Raw genomic sequence first — 17,387 nt, 5'->3', positions numbered from 1 at the left:
CCTCCTCGCACTATCAGCTGCTATGTCAGGGGACAGTCCATCCATGATTGTGACACACAAGTCTCTCCCAGGAACCTGCGTTGTTCCCCAGTGTTGCAGGACGCTGCAGACCAGACTTAAGATTGAAGCTGTGGTCTGCATGAAATCCTGCACCGTTTACTGAGGGACCTGCTTCAAGGTTCTCAGAGCTGCCAAGTCTGGACGGTGGAGAAAAGCCGCAGTCGGGGTGGTGGTCAGGGCTGTCAAGGCCATGCGATGCGAGTCTGCTTGGTCCCAGTCCAGGTCTCTCATGTGGCTCTCATGGGTCGTCTGGTGAGGGTGGCAGTGCCCGGTGTTGCTGGTGGTGGCGAGGGGGATGCGAGTCAGGTCGGGGTCCACTTGCAGCGCTGCCAGTGCCTGTAAAGCAGGAGCATAAGGCGGGGAAGGTGAAGCACCACTGTGTCAATTCATGTATGGCGGGGGCCGTGTGAGACGACTTTAAAGCTGTTTCACGCACCTCCGCTCACATCCAAACCTCCCTCCATTTTATACATGGTTACTTTCTTGTCCCCTTTTTTTTTTTTTTATTTACTTTTTTCGATTTTCTTCTATTTTCCATAGTTTCTGATTTACACTCAAACTCAAAGTTCCCCCATCGGGGAGGCCAGACTGCTCACACCATTCACTCACACTCCACACATTCGGGCCCACATATTTTAGACATATTGGACTATTTGAGGACCTTTTCCGTGAACAGATCTGTTACCTATTTACATGTGGAATGTCTTTCATCGGCCTTTCATGCTTTGGTGACCCATAGTCACAGATGCAAAAAGTACAAAAATAACTCATCTACTTACAGACCAGATCAGTGATCACGAAATCTCTTGTAGGAAAATAAATCATTGTACCCCAGTCACTCAGATAGGAAAAGACTCATTGTGACCCAATCACTCTCTTCCTATCTTCCTCCAAACAGCCCAACATGAAAGGAACTCACCGGGTGCCTAATAAATTTAAATTTAAATGAATAAATTTAAGCTAAACGAATTTAAAGATGTGAGGGGGTAAGATTAGATCAGTCCTGACTTCTTCCTACATGTAAACGACACTGGCTCCACCTGACCTTTCACTCTTCAACAGCAGTCAGACTAAAGTGTGTGGTTTTCATAAAGGACCCTGTTATTGAAACGTGTAACAGTACAGATTTATCTGTATTAAAGTTCATGATGATCGCTATGTAAAATATTCAAAATATCACCACGTACAACCTTTACAAATGGAGTTATTTCATTCCTCAGTTGTTTTCCATTCCGCACCACTACTGAGAAAGAAATGCCAAATGCAAAAGCATCGCTGTGCTTGTAGAACCAGTAAATTCAGACAAATATTGGGTGAGAAACCTGTTTTGATTCCAAAGGACGTCAACACCACCAGTTGTTGAGTTGGTCCGGAGTAACGCTGGGTTCTCAGGGTCTGGACCAGCAAAGAAACCCCCTGCAGGAACGTCTGAAGGCCTGGCTCTGCCCCGCTGCTGAGAGGCCAAATCAGCCTCATTCAGCCTCACTGCTCGGGCTGTATACGGTCATTTGGGGAGCAGGAGTCCTTTAGATGATTTCCTACATCTGTAGAAACTTATCAGGAGAAAAAGAATAAGGAAAAAAAGTGTGTTTATTATGTATGATTTGTTACAAACACAGTTGTCAGATAATTCTTTTGATTAAGGAATAGAAAAAGGAAAAACATTGAAAAAGCCACTAATAAAATTTGTTTGGAAAGGTTATGAATAGATTAAAACAGGACGGCTGCAACAGCCTGTCGGATGGAAAATCAAGATTGTGAGACATGTGAAAGTCGAAAGTGATGATTTGATTTTCTGAAGGTGGGTGGACATGAAGCATCTTCCAAGTAAATGAGGAAACTGATGCTGACCAAAGTTCAAGTATGAAGCTGCAGAGCTAAATGTGTGATCAGTGATGGGAGCCAGAAAAACACGTTGTCTCCTGATCCTGTTTGCTGGCTCAGCAGCCGTTTAATTTAAGAAAAGGGATGTTGATCTGTTTTGTTTCCAACAGTTGCATCTCTAATGCTTCGTTAGACTTTTTTGTCTCACGATCGTCCGGATCAGAGAACTCAGCAAGATCTGAGTAAAGTTTATTTGTCAAGTATCTTTGAATTGTTCTTGAAAATTGAACGTTCTTTTCTTAGAGTAATTTTACAATTGGTCATGTCACTGTGTCATTGTTAAGGTAATGTTCCTTGTAGGTAAAGCAGAGTATTTTAAAAATGAAAAAAAATATAATTATTTTGAAAGGTTAGGCAAAAATCACATCTATTGTATGTGGGGTTTTCTTTTTGAGTTCTTGAGAGGTGGCTGTTTCAAAGTTTCATCTAAATAATTAGAAACTTCCTCTTGTCAGGCACAACATCTTAATTAATTAGGTTATAGTCTAACTTCTTCACTTTATTGGTTTTTAGGCTTTGAAACTTTGCAGTTGGCTTTGGTAGATATTGAAGGAAAATGTTCTTCTACTGTAATAGCTCAGTGAACAAATTAATAAATCATCTACCTGTAGTTAACAGCTGACTCTGTAAACCAAAGCTCAAAAGAATTAAACACACACACACACACACACACACACACACACACACACACAAGTAAAATATGTAAAATAAATAATACTGACAATTTGCTTAATCAATATTCAAAACAATCCAAAGATCAACAATATTTAAGGAGTTATCACCCACCCTTGGTGCTTGTAAATTATAGCTTTAATTATTCAGCCCATAAATTTAACATAAACTGTCTGTTTGAGTGGTGAAATGGAAGAATTACTGAATGCGTCTCATCAATCTATCAAAGCTCCATTCATAATTAAATGGTAAATGGTAAATTAATTCATCAAATTCCACGCTGTCCTCTGCATTTAGGTTTTAAAGAGCTCTGTCTCTTTAGAACTCACTGCTGTACCAGTAACAAGGCTGTGTGGTATCACTTTTTTTTTAAATTAAAAAGCCATTATGTCTTTACATTCTTGCAGTCATTCTTTTCTCTGTTGATTTTATTTCAATATTCATTTCAGTTCGATCATCTTTACCTCTGACACAGACAGAGCAGCAGAATTTTAAAATGAAGCGGTCTTCCTGATCTGGCTGTGCCTGTTTCTACTGGTACTTTACTGAATTTTACTCTAGTTTCATTATAGTGGATCTATTTCCATTGATCCTTCTGTTTCAGGTTTTTGTTCCCTCATTCCTAGATACAGGGAAAAAAATAATGTTAAGAGAACAGAACAAGTAAAGCATTTTTAATTGAAGGAACAAAACAGCTGTTAGTAAAATGCTAAAGAAAATGAGCCTTTGTGCAGCAAGACCATATATTCTTGTTACTACTGACCAAGAGGATACAAACCTACCACACTACATTTGTAAAGAAAATATTTAAAACATTTGTTTTATCCTAATAATGTGTGTAGCAGGGTTGTGTGAGGTAGACTGTCATTCATGCAAGACTGACAATGTTAGAGAAATTGAACAGAAGACATCCTCTGTTCCACTCATACTGCTGTTGGGATTTTTTTTTTCCCATTATGTGTCGTGACTCACTGTTTTGTTCTTCTAAGATTAAAACATGGTACTGGGATGCAGGCATGTTGAGGGAAACATTTTACACCTGTTTTAAATCAATTCTTTCTCCTAGTTTTTAAAAAAATTTGGTTTCAGGACAAGAACAATTTCCTCAAAAACTGTCACATTTTAATATTTTTAGTGTCATTTCATGGCCGGGACGTGAAACATCTTCCAGTACCGGATTACCTGAACTGATTTTCCTCTCGTTCAGAGCGTGCTGTGCTGGAGGCCACGCCCACCTGGAATGACGTCACGGAGGCCACGCCCCCGGGTGAACATACAGAGGGGTTGAGGACAGTGAGGACGGTGAGGAGGGTCGTACTGAAAGGGGGCGAATTTAAACATCTCCGATTAAAAAAATGAGACATGCCGGCCCCGCCTTTGCCTCGCCCTGAGGATGTAGGTTCGGGTTGGTGTATTTAAAGCCGGGGGAGAGCTGCCGTGAGCCACTTCTTTGAAGACCTCCGTGTTTTCATCACTTTCTTAAAGGGACCGCAGCGGACTCTTCCAAGGCATCATGGCGTCGTCCTCCTCCTCCACCTCCTCCTCCACCGGCAGGACGCCCCTCGCCCGGGCTCTGTCGCAGCCCTGCAGGAGGAGGCAGCTGTCCAGCTGCGCCTCCTCGGGGGCCCTGGACCAGGTGTCGTCCCCCTCCGTCCCCGAGGTCCGGGTCCTGGCCATCAACACCGGGGGGACCATCGGCATGACGCCGGACAGCCAGAACGGTAAGCACGTGCATCCCAAAATAATCCTCCTGGCACGTTTATTTTACAGCGGAGAGCGCGCGCGTGCGCGAAAACATGAAAACACCCATCAGCATGTGAGAGAGGGAGCCTGTGTCACTGCAGCAGTGTGATGGTGGCAGGTTGCTGAACTTTTCTGGCGTCTGTATGTAAACACGTGACGTCCTGCCGCCGCCTCCCTCAGTGGATAACCACATGTTGACAAGCGGTTGGGCAAACTGGTGACTTTCTGAAGTCCCAGGAGAGGGCCGAGCTGCAGCGTGGTCTGCAGGACACACTCGGCTGACTCCACCGATGTTTATGCATAGAAAAACATCAATCTAACAACATCGTCCTTCCCACTATCACCCTTCCCATCTGCATTGTTGCAGCAGCAACAGTAGCAAAGGAGCAAAAACAATCGATCAGAGAAGAAGTGCTTTATTAATCCCAGAGGAAATTGCACACAAATCCAGTAATCTTAATTTACAGGAATTCTGTTTGCTCCTTATGTTTAAGGAGTTGCTTCCTGTTTGGCTGTCTAGTGGAGAAGTTTCCATTTTTGGACTCTCATTATGATAAAAGCTTCCCACAGACTGAAAACATCCAGAACCATAACCAAACAGTCCTCATATGTATTTATTGTGAGAAGGTCAATGAAAAAAAAAAAAAACACAGAACAATTAAAACCACATAAGACCCCCCAAAAAGGTTTTTTTTTTTTACACTCTATAGTTTTTATTTTCTTTGTAAACTACAGTGACATTGTTTTAAAGCAGCTTGTCTGTGTTTGTGTTTCACAGATGATAAAAAATACGTTATAAATTATTTGTTGATTTCACGGACATCAGTTTTTCAGCAGATTACTTGGCAGCATCAGTCATATTTTAGTGAATCGTCAATCAATATAACTTTTTTATTAACTCGTTTCAGACATATTAAAAACCCAGCAGCCTCCCATGGGTCCCTCGCTCCACGCTGTCTTCAGATTTTTGTGTGCTGTATTTAAGCAATCACTGTATTTACTCTACAACTCAGGAGGAAGTGTTAAAATCAGGACCATAGATTAAAAGATTGTTTAATCTATGATCACCTCTAAAATAGACTGAAAGACAAAACCCATTCAATGGTGTGAAACTGATGTGACAGCATTGAAACAATGGGATAGAATAGAATAAAAATACTTTTTTAATCCTAAAGGTACATTCTTTACAGATTACAATAAATACAATAGAAAGGTAAAATATCAAAAAAGGAAGAATAAAAGTTTAATAATTATAACCAAAAAGCTCCGCCCCTCCTCACCTTCTCATGTATCAATAATTTACTGCTCTTTTTTTTAAACTCTTTATTTAGTTTTGTTTATACTGATACAACAAGAACAAAAATAAACAAATAAGGTAAAGTAGTACAAAAGGGGGCATACAAGTTCTCAGTCAGTTGAGTGAGCACTATCTTTGTTTTTGAAAGTTGTCCATTTCCTCCATTTTTGTGCGAAGTTACCTGCTTTGATTCGCAGATGAAAAGTCATTTTCTCCATTGCATAGATAATTTACTGCTCTTTTTAAAATATTTTTTTCAGTCAGTCCTCCGTGGCTTGATCTTGTGGAGACTGTTTGGCTGGACAAAGATGTAGAATATCAAATTATTGCATCAGGAAGCACATCTGTATGGAGGACTAAAAGTGCCAAAACTTGAATATATAAATACACAATTAATATATACACTATACCAATCATTTTATGTAAACACAAACCTTTTTTATGACTTTTCACTGTATTTTACACACAGATGTTTCATTGAAATTGGTTCTTTATTGAAATTGTTGACATTTTAAGAGTAATTGTTTGGTTTTGTGAAATTATAGAGAATTCAACACCTGCGCGCTGCACCACAACGACAGAAAAGCTTTAAAGTTTTTATTAAAGACCATCCCGAGGAACAGATACTGGATCCGTTGGCTCGGCCAGCCCGTCTCACCTGATATAAATGAATGACTTGTTATCAGCCGTTTGCAGAGCTTCATCTCAGCCTGATGTGCAGGAAACTGTTGCAACATCAAAAGCCTGCAGACCAGCAGGGCTCCGGCACACAGCGGGGTCTGCAAACATTGACCCAACACACATACAGACACACACACACACACACACACACAGTTGCAGTTGTTGTGGTAAAATGCTGCGACGGTTTTTATCGATCTGCTCTCCTTTCTGCCAGGTGCTTTGAAACGTTGTGCCTTTAGCTTGATCTGAAAGTGTCGGTTTTTGAAATAGAATTGGTTCATCTTGAACTTTTATTGTGTTTCCCTTTTATTTGGCAGTAATAGTCAGATTTCCCTTAAATGTGTTTCACTACAGTTAGAAATGATCTACCGAATTATGAGTTTCCCTCGCTTGCTGACGGATATGTTCAATGGAAATGGAATCTTTCTATCTCAGGATAATAAGGAATATTTTAAAGCCTCGTTGTTTTCATGTTGACACAGTTTGAAAATGATGTCTGTTTACACAGAAATGGCAGAATCACTGAAAACTGTAATAATCATGTTATATAATCTGGAAACTGTAAACGGTTGATTAAGATCAGATAAATCTACTGTATTTTGGAAATCCTCAGCAAATTCTGTGTTAATTTAAGCTCATTAAAATGATATTTACTCACTAATAGATTGCAGTATGAGGAGTGTGTGTTTGTTGCTGGCTTAAAGATGATCAGGTGTGTGTGTTCACTACTGAAACGTCCCACTAGGGTTCAGTGTGAGCCTGCGGCTGCCGGGCCTCGCCCTCTTGACTCCAGCCTCACTGCTTTTTCTCTGCCGTCCGTCCCGCAGTTCTGGCGCCCAAAGCCAACGCTCTGGTGAAGAGGCTGCAGAAGCTCCCCATGCTGCACGACGAGGTGTACGCCGAGAAGACCGGCCTCTACGAGCGCTACGGGGACAAGACCCTGGTGCTCCCGTACGTCCACACACTCTCTGCTCCCACTAAATGCTCCTCTTATGAGCTGCCCATGGGAGCTGCGCCTTTATCAACACCGTGCGTCATTTCATGCTAAAGCAAAGCTTTATATAGCATTGTGTGTAAAGCCCCCCCCCCCCAAAAAAACACCACATTCTCCCTGTTTTTACCCCCTTTCGAGCTCTCTGGCGCCCCCCAGAGGAGGCCAGCGAAACACTTTGAAGGCCTCCCACATGAGAACTGTTTTAAGACGCCCCGACTTTCCTCCCTGTGTGTTTACTGACGACTCACGGCCATCAGGGGGACTGAACGGCGTCTGTGCCTCGACAGGAAGCAGCAACCCGACCCCGAGCCGCTGTTCCAGAGGTAGCCGCGTTAGCATGCCGCGCTGCCTGGCGCTAGTCCGCTCCCCAGCGTGTTTGTCGAGCCTCCTGCTCTCCAGGGTGTGTTTCGCCTGACAGGAAAGACGTGCCGACGTGGCCTTTGGCAGTTGGAAGAAAATATTGCCCGAAGTATTTCTGCGATGTCTCGGATGTGATCTGTGAGCCAGACGCTTTCTGGAAGCGAGATGACCCGATACCACAACAACAAAAACAACAACAACAATAATAATAACAGTAGACTGCTGGTGCTGCTCTCTCTCTTTCTGTTCTGCTCTTTTCCTTCATGCTGACTCGTCCCGAATGAATGTGTGGCACGCGTAGTAAGTATGAGGTGTGTTTCTGTGCCACGCAGCAGCAGTGTGAGGGCGTGTGAGCTTCTGGTAGCTTCCTCGTGTTTTCTCAGAAGATATTCAATCACTCAGAGTTTTACTGGTTAAATGACTCCTGCTAGAAACACTCAGGTCAACATTTCAGGTGTTAAATCCATTCTGCCTGAAAATATCTATGATTAAAGCATATTTCTCAGAAAAATAACCAACATAATGACATATTTAGAAAAGAAATGCAGGAATCTTCTCTTATTATTACCTTTTATTTTATTAACTCTGAGCAGAAATTCAATATTTATCTTCTTTCATTACATTTTTTCACTTCATGTATCAACTGTGCATGAAAAGGTCAAAGGTCATTGTGTAAAAATTGTGATCTCGGCCTCGCCACTGTGATGTTCCATGGTATTACTTGACTAACATGTCAGGGAAATGTCAGCATGGAGGAATGAACGTTACTCCAGAAATACAACTAATGATTCAGTTATGACGGCCGCTGTTGAAATGTGCAGCAAAAGATACAAATATTGAATATTTAATCGCATTCGAAGCACTTTTCTGCCACAAGAAAAGGAGATTTAAATGACAAAATGGGAAATGAATGCAGGAATTTACATGGTGTGAATTTCATTTAAGAGCGACTGAATAGCTTCCTGCAGATAAAACAGTCAAAAGAGTCCGTGGATGTTACTTAATCAGAACGATGAGTGTGTGTTTGAGTGTGTGTGTGTGTGTCGTCTGGTTCCTCCACCTCCCTTTCACACTGTTGATCATATACAATCATGCAGCCTGGGTCAAATCGCGGCTTCAGAGGAGGGAATTAGTTTATTGATTTATTGGAAACCTTTGTTCGTGTGATGCTGAGAGGTAACTCCCCACCTCCACTCTTCACCTCGCACACACACACACACACACACACACACAATTCTTAAGCTTCGAGGCGTCTCAGCGCGGCTATGCTAATGCCGCTCCTCCTCGGGCGACGCTCGATGAATAATTGGTGATTTGAATATTGTGTTTTCTGGTGGCACTTTGGCTTCCTGATTATCAACAACATATGTTGTGGAGTGTAGCATGGACCGGGGGCTAATGAGAGGAGTGTGTGTGTGTGTGTTGGACGGGCCGGCCGGGGGTCTCCGGCTCTTCCCCCTGCTGTTCCTTTCAGCTCCGCTCCCTGTCAGGGAAATGCTAATCAGCAGCGGAGGCCCGCCCTCTTTCTTTAGAGGCAGATTAAGAAGAAAATCTCTCCACGGCTGTTTGGCCCGACGTCGGCCGCGCCGGAGTTAAACTCCACTCGGAGGCCACATAAATATGTATACAAGCGCCGCTCGCTCCCTTTTATCTGGGACAATAAAGGAAGGCAGGATTTTCCCCTAACCTGAAACGAGCCACTAAGTAACCCCGAAGAGGCGTGAAATCGGCCTCCGAGGGTCGCCCGTGTCTCGTGTAGATATGAGGGGCGCTGCACACGACAGAGACGTCTTACTGGTGTAAATAAACAGTTTTTTAAAGTAACCCTAACGACACCGCTCTCTTGAGTCAGCTTACAGTCTCTGTCTGTCTTCAGTCTGTTTTTGATTTTAAAGCTTACACGTGACAGGAAAATGTCTCCAGCCTCACTGAAACTGTGTTTTTCTCCCAGGAAAAGCAAATGCAATAAGAGGGTCATCTACTCCGTCCAGGACTACAGCCCTCTGCTGGACTCGTCCAACATGACCCCCGAAGACTGGGCCCGCATTGGCAAGGACATCGAGGTGCTTCACTGCTTTACCCAACTTCTTCTTTAAAACTCCCAAATGAGAAACCAACTTCGAGATTTTTATCTCTTCCTGCCGTAGAACAGGCGTCAGTCGGTCTTGAAATGATCCGTTTCGCGTCGTCTCCCTTACATTTTTTCCCCTCCAGAAAAACTACGAGGACTACGAGGGGTTCGTGATCCTCCACGGCACCGACACCATGGCGTACACGGCGTCCGCCCTGTCCTTCATGTGCGAGAATCTGGGCAAGCCCATCGTGCTCACCGGCTCCCAGGTCGGCGCCGCTCTGCTGCCGTCGGCGGGGGAATTTGTCGCGGTGCTGAAGATGCGTCTCTCTCTCTCTGCTCTCAGGTGCCGATCTACGAGCTGAGGAACGACGGCAGAGACAACCTGCTGGGCGCCCTGCTGATCGCCGGGCAGTTTGGCGTTCCCGAGGTGAGAGCGAGGACGTCTGAAGACGTGGTGTCTCTGAACTGAGGTCTCAGTCGCGGCTGCTTCCCGTCTTCCCCGCTCAGGTCTGCCTGTACTTCTACAACAAGCTGTACCGAGGGAACCGCACCACCAAGTTCGACTCCGGCAGCTTCGATGCCTTCTCCTCGCCGAACCTGGCTCCGCTGGCCACGTCCGAAGCGGACGTTACAAGTCGGGCACAAATCAGATTTCTCTCCGTTTTCTTTCTTTCTGCCGGCAGACAGGAAATGAATCTGTCCCTGTCCATCTGTCCCCCAGTCAACTGGGACATCGTGTGGAGGGACACCTCCATGGACAAGTTCCGCGTCAGCACCGAGATGAACCGGAACGTGGGCCTGCTGCGGCTGTTCCCGGGAATCACCGCCGCCACCGTGAGTCCGCCGGGGAAACATGGCCTCCGAGTCCCGTTAGGGCCCTCAGTCTCATGTCCAATCCCGGACACATTTCAGATCAGGGGCCACACACTGTGCCATAACTACCTCTGGAATTTAAAATTTAAAGATTTTTCTGTTATGATGCAGCGTGAAAATGTCTGTATTTTCCAAAATCCAAGAGATTATGACCAGAAATGACGCCGATCTCGACATAAAGCCAATTTTTATGAGACTTCCTGTTGTAAAATGAGAGTTAAATGTCCCAAATAGAGCCAGAACTGTGCAGATTTGATCTAGTTTTCCTTCACGTTGCATTAAAAGTGGTGTTCTCCTCAGGTTAAAGTGTTGTTTAGTCTAACTGCAGTAAAATATAGTTAACTTTAATTTAATGGCGCCATTACCGGATCGGTGTAAACCGCCGTCGGAGTTGAGGCCAGAGGAAGATGAGCCGGAGTTACGATCCGTGTCCGATCGGCCTGCAGAGAGGGAGGCCTGGCGCCGCCGCTGTGACGTTTAGCTGCAGGAGAGACGCTTTACTGTCTCAATCTGCCCGGCGCCGCCGCCGCTCTCCTTCCCGCGGCCCTCGGCTGCCTTTACGAGGCACCAGGTTTGACGAGGCACCGGGCTCCGCCGCCGCCGCCGCCCCTTCCTGTCAAACTGCTTATGGCATCAAAAAAAAAAAAAAAAAAAAAAAAACGGCACCTTCTTAATGTCACCTTCTCCCCGCGTTTCACGGTTAACGGCCGCCGCCTCGCCGAGCGGCTTTATGCTTGCTAACGCCTTTGGATTAATTGCCCTCCTTGCTGCCATTGCGGTCATATGCCGCGGTTAATGGCGTGGCGTGGGGGCCTCCTGGCGCCGAGACTCCGGCCGCAGCGGCAGCGGCAGCAGATGGGCTTTTAGGAGAGCGGACGCCCTCCCGCTTTAGATTGAACGGAGCTGCAGGAAAAATAACGCGGGATGCTAACTCCCTCCGTCTCGCCCTGCGTCCAGGTGAAGGCCTTCCTGCAGGAGCCCATGGAGGGGGTGGTCCTGGAGACCTTCGGCAGCGGGAACGCCCCCGACAACCAGCCCGACCTGCTGGTGGAGCTGAAGGCGGCCACGGACAGAGGCGTCATCATCGTCAACTGCACGCAGTGTCTGCGAGGCACCGTGTCCATGTCCTACGCCACCGGGAAGGTACGGCTCCGTCCGCCTGGAGGAAGTAAGATCGGCTGACAGGAATCGTCTGGTCTTTCTGTTTTGTTTCCAGGTGCTGATGGACGCCGGCCTGATCTCTGGAGGCGACATGACTCCGGAGGCCTCCCTGTCCAAACTGTCCTACGTGCTGGCGAAGACGGGCTTGGACCGGGACGCCCAGAAGAAGGTGTGTGTGTGTGTGTGTGTGTGTCCATCGGGGTGAGCGCGGCAGCAGGGCTCTCCTCCGTGTGACTTTCCGGAGTGTGTGTGTGTGTGTGTTCCGCCGCAGATGATGGTCGAGAACCTGCGAGGTGAGAAGGTCACCGACCTGGGCGGAGTCAAACTGCAGCTGCGCGACAGCCACTTCATCCAGACCGTCGCCAAGGCTCTGAACACCAGCGAGAACGAGGCGAGGGCGCCGCCGCCGCCGCCACCGCCGCCACTTCAGCCCGAACCCAGAGTGAGGCGGCGCGGAGTCACGCCATGTTCTGTCTGCAGGACCTGAAGGCCATCCGGGAAGCGCTGAGCCCGCTGCTGTCCTGCGCCGCCGCCAAGAACGGGGACGTCGAGGCCCTGCAAGCCCTGAAAGACATGGTGGGAAACCCTGTAGCTCCGACACACGCGCAGCTTCTGAAAACGACAACAAACGGCTCAGGAATGTTTTTGTTGAGGTCGCCTCCCGCTTCACGTGAAAAATCCAAGGTAGCTCGGCTTTTGGTAACCATGACAGGTGGAATTAAACTCCCATTTTGAGCCATATTGAGCCGCCGGCTAAACAAAACACCGAACGGTGCTCGAGCGGACCCAGGCCGTCGTGGTCGTTTTAGATATTTCTGGAACCTTTATCACTGAGAGATCTTCAGCAGATGCCAGAGTCGATGCTTCAGAGAGCTTTGGAGAGGAAACCTGCATCCGGACTGGTCGGACAGGCCTCACGGGGTCCCGCAGTCACGCGACCGCGCGCGCGCGCGCGTGTGTGTGTGCGTGTGTGTGGACCGGGCGGTATGCCGTCAGCGTTTTTATCTCTCCTGACGGTGACGTCTCATCTTTAACCTTCACCTGTGGTCGTGTGGATTTTCGAAACGACAAACCGATTCAGAGTCGGATTTCGATAATCAACGCGGCCCAGTGCGACTCACTGAGGTGATTTCATTGGTAACGAAGGTCTTTCTGAAGCGTTTAAAGCGCCGGGCAGCACAGACTTCTGGGACACTTGACCTTTGAACCCAGACCGACGCTTCCTGTGCTTCACAGGGCAGCAACCTGTGTATGGGGGATTACGACGGCCGCACGCCGCTGCACGTGGCGGCCAGCGAGGGCCACCGCCAGGCGGTGGAGTACCTCCTGCGCAACGGAGCCTCCGTCCACGCCAGGGACCGCTACGGCGACGGGCCCCTCTCCAACGCCGTGCGCTTCAGGTGAGTCGCAGACAGCAGGGGGCGCTACTCCTTATTAAGCTATTTGTCATCAGACAGTTTAGGTTGTGTTGATTTTAATTTCTATTTTCCAGCTCTGATGCTGGCGTTGTGCGAAGTGTGTGTCGCACAATAGCCACGTTTAGTGCTACGCTGAGCCTCGGGGCGAAAACGTCGTGTGTGTGTGCGTCTGTGTGTGTGTGTGTGTGTGTGTGTGTGTGTGTGTGTCAGAGCTGCGCCGAATGGCTGTTGTCCTCTTTTTAACGGTTGGCACTGCGAGTGCGGACTTGTTTCCCTTTGTGGCGGCGCACAGATGCAGTGGAGCACGAGCGCCTGCCGTTACACTTCTTACAACATACAGATCACCTGGAGGGCGGGGCCGGGCGGGGGCGGGGCCGGGCGGCACGGCGGGGGGGCTGCAGCCTCGTGCTCACTTCTGCTTCCGTGTTTTGAGGCGAGGTTCAGGAAGTCGTCCTGCTCTGTGGGCCTCCTGCTGCTCAGGTCGCTTCAGAAACGACATCCGGTGGAAAACTGGGCCCGATCGCACAAGGAGATCCCAGAAAGCAGCGGCAGGAAGACATTTTTACCTCACTGTCTATCTTAAAGCGAGAAAGTTAACATGAACCGACGCAAAGACGGTTTGTAAAAATGTACAAACTCACCATGTAGTTACATTTCAGTGTTTTTAGTGTCACATTTTCCACCTTGAACTGCCAGACCAGAGTCTCTGTGGAAGGTTGTCGCCGCGCCGCGGCCTTTGTTTCCGCGTGGCGCCCTGTGGAGGGCCGGCGAGCGGCACCGGACCCTCGCACTGCCGGAACTGGACTCTTCAGTCACGCTTTATCACCAACTGTCCTCTCCACGCTTTGCCCATATAAGGACAGTCAGAAAGCGACAGAGAGAGAGAGAGAGAGAGAGAGAGAGTGAATGCAGGGAGTGTCTTTGAACCAGTCCTACCAGCTCACTCCCAGTTTCACAGATGAGAGATTTGAGAAAAGTCTGCAGGAAGGCTTGATTGTCTTTTTTTTTTTTTTTTTTTTTTTTTTTTTTCTCACATGAAACCATCATATGAACCGAACCTAAACGAGGCTGCTGCTCACCGAACGGGGCGGCGGCGGCGGCCCTGGTTGGCGGTCCCAGTCGCCGTCCCTGCAGGTGACCTGTGTGGGCGGTCAGGTTTTTTTGCGGGGGATGTGGAACCTGTTCTCACTTGCCCGACGGCAAAAAAAAAAAAAAAAAAAAAAAAAGTCTTTCAATGAGTGCGGAGAAGCAGAAGATGATGAAAAAGTGAATGAACGTGCTGAAAGCGGTTTGTCTGAGTCTCTCTGTGGCTTCGTGACTTTTAACGGCGCTGTTCTCTGATGGCCGCAGACACAAAGACGTGGTGACGCTCCTGAGGAACGTGGGAGCCTGCCTGTCCCCGGACGAGCTGCAGGAAGCAGGAACCGAGCTGTGCAGGTGAGACCCGAGGGACGGAACAAAGCACAGCGAGGCGGGTCTTCAAGCCATTGTGCAGGAACGGCGTGCGGCGTCCTTCGACCCCTCCCACATAGCTGCCACAGGTACAACCTGTCGGCCCGCTGTTACACAAACCGCAGGAATGCTCCCCGGCAGCATAGCTGCAGATCCAATCCCTCACACTCTCGCCTCGGCGTGAGCGCAACGCTCCGGCCCTCGTCTCTCAAGTTTCAGGGCCGCGCCTTCCCGAGTCGCCGTCCCACGGCGGCCATTTTTTTTTTCCAACCCGTGGAGCTAATGTCCCGACATGTAACGAAACTGTTCTCTGTGTTTGTGTGTGTGTGTGTGTGTTAGCCTGGCGGTCAGCGGCGACCTGCACGGCCTGGAGGCGTGGAGCCTGGCCGGCGCAGACCTGAACCGACCCGGCTACAGCGGCCAGACGGCGCTCCAGCTGGTGGGTTGGAGCGAGACTCGGGAGCGCTCGTCTCACTCACACCAGAACGCTCCGTTTCAAAACACTCCGGTGGATCGTGTTAACGCACATCGAACAGGAAGTAACACAAACCGCAGCGCAGGAATCCGGTCCTGAAGGTCGGGGGTCGTTCCGGTCCGGTCCGGAATCCTCTCCGACACTGAACACTGAGTTTTACTGTATTGTGATATTCTAATAAATGTGATTTGGAAGCGTAAACAGCCGTATAGTCAATAATACCAATGAGCGAATTGCATTCTGCGGTGAAACTGGTGGTTCAAGGTCTGGTTCTTGGTCCTTCCGCAGGCCAGAGAGCTGGGTCAGCAGAAGGTGGTGGAGTTCATCGAGTAGCTCAAGAAAAACCCCACCCAGGTGAAACCCGCTTCCTGGACCTCGCGCCTCGCTGCTCTTCAACTCTCCTGCCCCCTCGCCACTTCATACCCCCCCTCGCCACTTCATACCCCCCCCCCCCCCCCCCCCCCCGGCCAGAGCCTTTCCTGTCCCTCTGCCCATCACTCCTCTTTCCTACTTTAACCATTTAAACAGTGAAAATGCTCTTTATAACTTTATTTCATTGCCTTGTGGGATGAAAACAGTAGAATTGAGTTGCGTTGTTGGAGTTGAAGTCCTTAAACACAACAAGGTTTAGTTTCTATGTTATGTGCGTCTCAATAAATAACTGTGTTTAAGGGCTTCAGTTCCAACAATTTTCATAATTATGACTTTAAGTTGATAAAATCTGATATTATGAAACATTTCAACATTTTCATGACACCTGTAATGTTTCAGTTTATGTGGAAAACGTTTAAAACTACACAGAAGTTTCACTTCTTCAAATGAATTCTTTCTTTTTTCTTATTTAATTTTTCTTTTCAATATAAAACAATCCCAACGGTGAAGAAGCTGCTTGGCTCCAGAGCGATAATGAAACATGAGTCACAGATGTAATGTGATTACCTGAATACTTGTGATTCCTCAGCACGTTTGCAGTGGACTGACTTGTCTTTCTGTGTGTGTGTGTGTGTGTGTGTGTGCGTGTGCGTGAGCAGTGATCGTCCGGTTCATCCTGTCACCACTGGTCGCTCCGTGGCAGGACGGACGCATCGCGGCGGAGCCCGACTCGCCTCCAGCTCGCCGCTCGAACCTTCGCCTTCCTTCTCAACACCTGATCAATACTTCACTGTGATTTTTAACAGCTGTTACCGAACCCCGTGTTTGTGTGTGTGTGTGTGTGTGTGTGTGACGAGATGTCTGAATCAGCGTTTGCTCCGTACAGGGTACCTCCACAGATTGTATTTTTATGACTATTTTTATATCGAGACACTGCAGAGGGAGAGTCTAAATCCTTTTTTTTTTTTTTTTTAATGCAGAAAAAAACCCCAGCACAGCTCAAATCCGAATGTGTCTCCTGGTTTCACTGTAATAAAAAAAACCCAAAACAAAACCAAGGTCGATAAATGGAGGCCTCGTTTGCTCGTCGTACAAGCTTTCACTTCCACCGAATGTAAACTGGCTCATTAGAAATGGCCTCGGCTGCCCAGTACCGGATCAGCCCACAGCGTCAGGGATTCTCTGCTCTTCAGCAGAACTCGTAGAAAACGCCGTCTTCACGGCGTCGTGAGGTTTTGTGAACCTCGGCCCACTTTGCTCTGATCCAGCAGGTTTTACCAAAAAAACCCGCATTTCCCTCCGAGACCCATCCGTCCTGTTTCCCTCCGGCTGATCGTCGAGCCGGAAACGCGGCTCGTCTTTCTCTGAGATGGAAGGGGAAGAGATTCAGAGCAGTGATAAAGATAAAGGCCTCCCTCCATCTGTGTGTTTTCAATAAAGTCATTTCAACTGTCCTCACTTTGATTTAGCAATGAATGTTGTTGTTTTGGGTTAATCTGGTTGATTCTCCTTTTTTTTTTTTTTTTTGTTGATGAATCAATTAAAGTTTCTTTAATTTTTATGTCTTTAAATGTGGGTTCGAAATCGATTTTTACTTGAAATGTATTTTGATTCTTGTGCTGCTGCTGTCTCACTGCTGTAAACCAAAAAAAAAAAAATATGTACATGTGTATGAAAGATGAAAAAAACGAATAAATCTCTTGTTTGAGGAAAAGAGAAGTTTTCTGTGTTTACTGCTGTGCTGCACAAAACCCCGAAACTCAGAAGAAACCACAGATTTCCCATGAATCTCTGCATGAATCGGTGCACTTCTCCAGATTGATTGTGACCGACTGTCTGTGAGGGGAGCAAACGCTGGAATCTGAGGCCTC

At 47.4% G+C, this 17,387-nt stretch overlaps 1 protein-coding gene and 1 long non-coding RNA gene across 4 annotated transcripts; one reads left to right on the top strand and one right to left on the bottom strand.

Annotated features, from left to right (window-relative positions):
* The first annotated feature begins 3,896 nt into the window (after positions 1-3,896).
* aspg (asparaginase homolog (S. cerevisiae)) lies at positions 3,897-17,041 on the top strand. 3 transcript variants are annotated; one of them, XM_030117247.1, is made up of 17 exons: positions 3,897-4,011; positions 4,102-4,337; positions 7,165-7,288; positions 9,643-9,754; positions 9,906-10,031; positions 10,109-10,192; positions 10,273-10,399; positions 10,487-10,599; positions 11,596-11,781; positions 11,855-11,968; positions 12,071-12,190; positions 12,280-12,375; positions 13,036-13,199; positions 14,568-14,654; positions 15,009-15,108; positions 15,433-15,498; positions 16,176-17,041. In XM_030117247.1, coding segments are annotated over exons 1-16 (1,836 nt in total). In that variant the 5' UTR covers positions 3,897-4,009; the 3' UTR covers positions 15,478-15,498; positions 16,176-17,041. The 3 variants fall into 3 exon arrangements, with proteins under 3 accessions (XP_029973107.1, XP_029973106.1, XP_029973108.1); XM_030117246.1 differs by having other exon boundaries at positions 16,167-17,041; XM_030117248.1 differs by having other exon boundaries at positions 3,899-4,337; positions 16,167-17,041.
* Positions 11,777-14,390, bottom strand: LOC115406955 (uncharacterized). The gene is made up of 4 exons (XR_003933581.1): positions 14,297-14,390; positions 13,859-14,060; positions 13,563-13,727; positions 11,777-12,363 (listed from the first exon to the last, which is right to left on the bottom strand). It is a non-coding gene; the product is annotated as an uncharacterized LOC115406955 (long non-coding RNA).
* Positions 17,042-17,387: the final 346 nt, after the last annotated feature.

Source organism: Salarias fasciatus, chromosome 19 (assembly GCF_902148845.1).
Source record: "Salarias fasciatus chromosome 19, fSalaFa1.1, whole genome shotgun sequence".
Taxonomy (NCBI): Eukaryota; Metazoa; Chordata; class Actinopteri; order Blenniiformes; family Blenniidae; genus Salarias; species Salarias fasciatus.
Note: the sequence above shows the minus strand (reverse complement) of the source record. Positions and strands in the feature narration are given on the sequence as shown.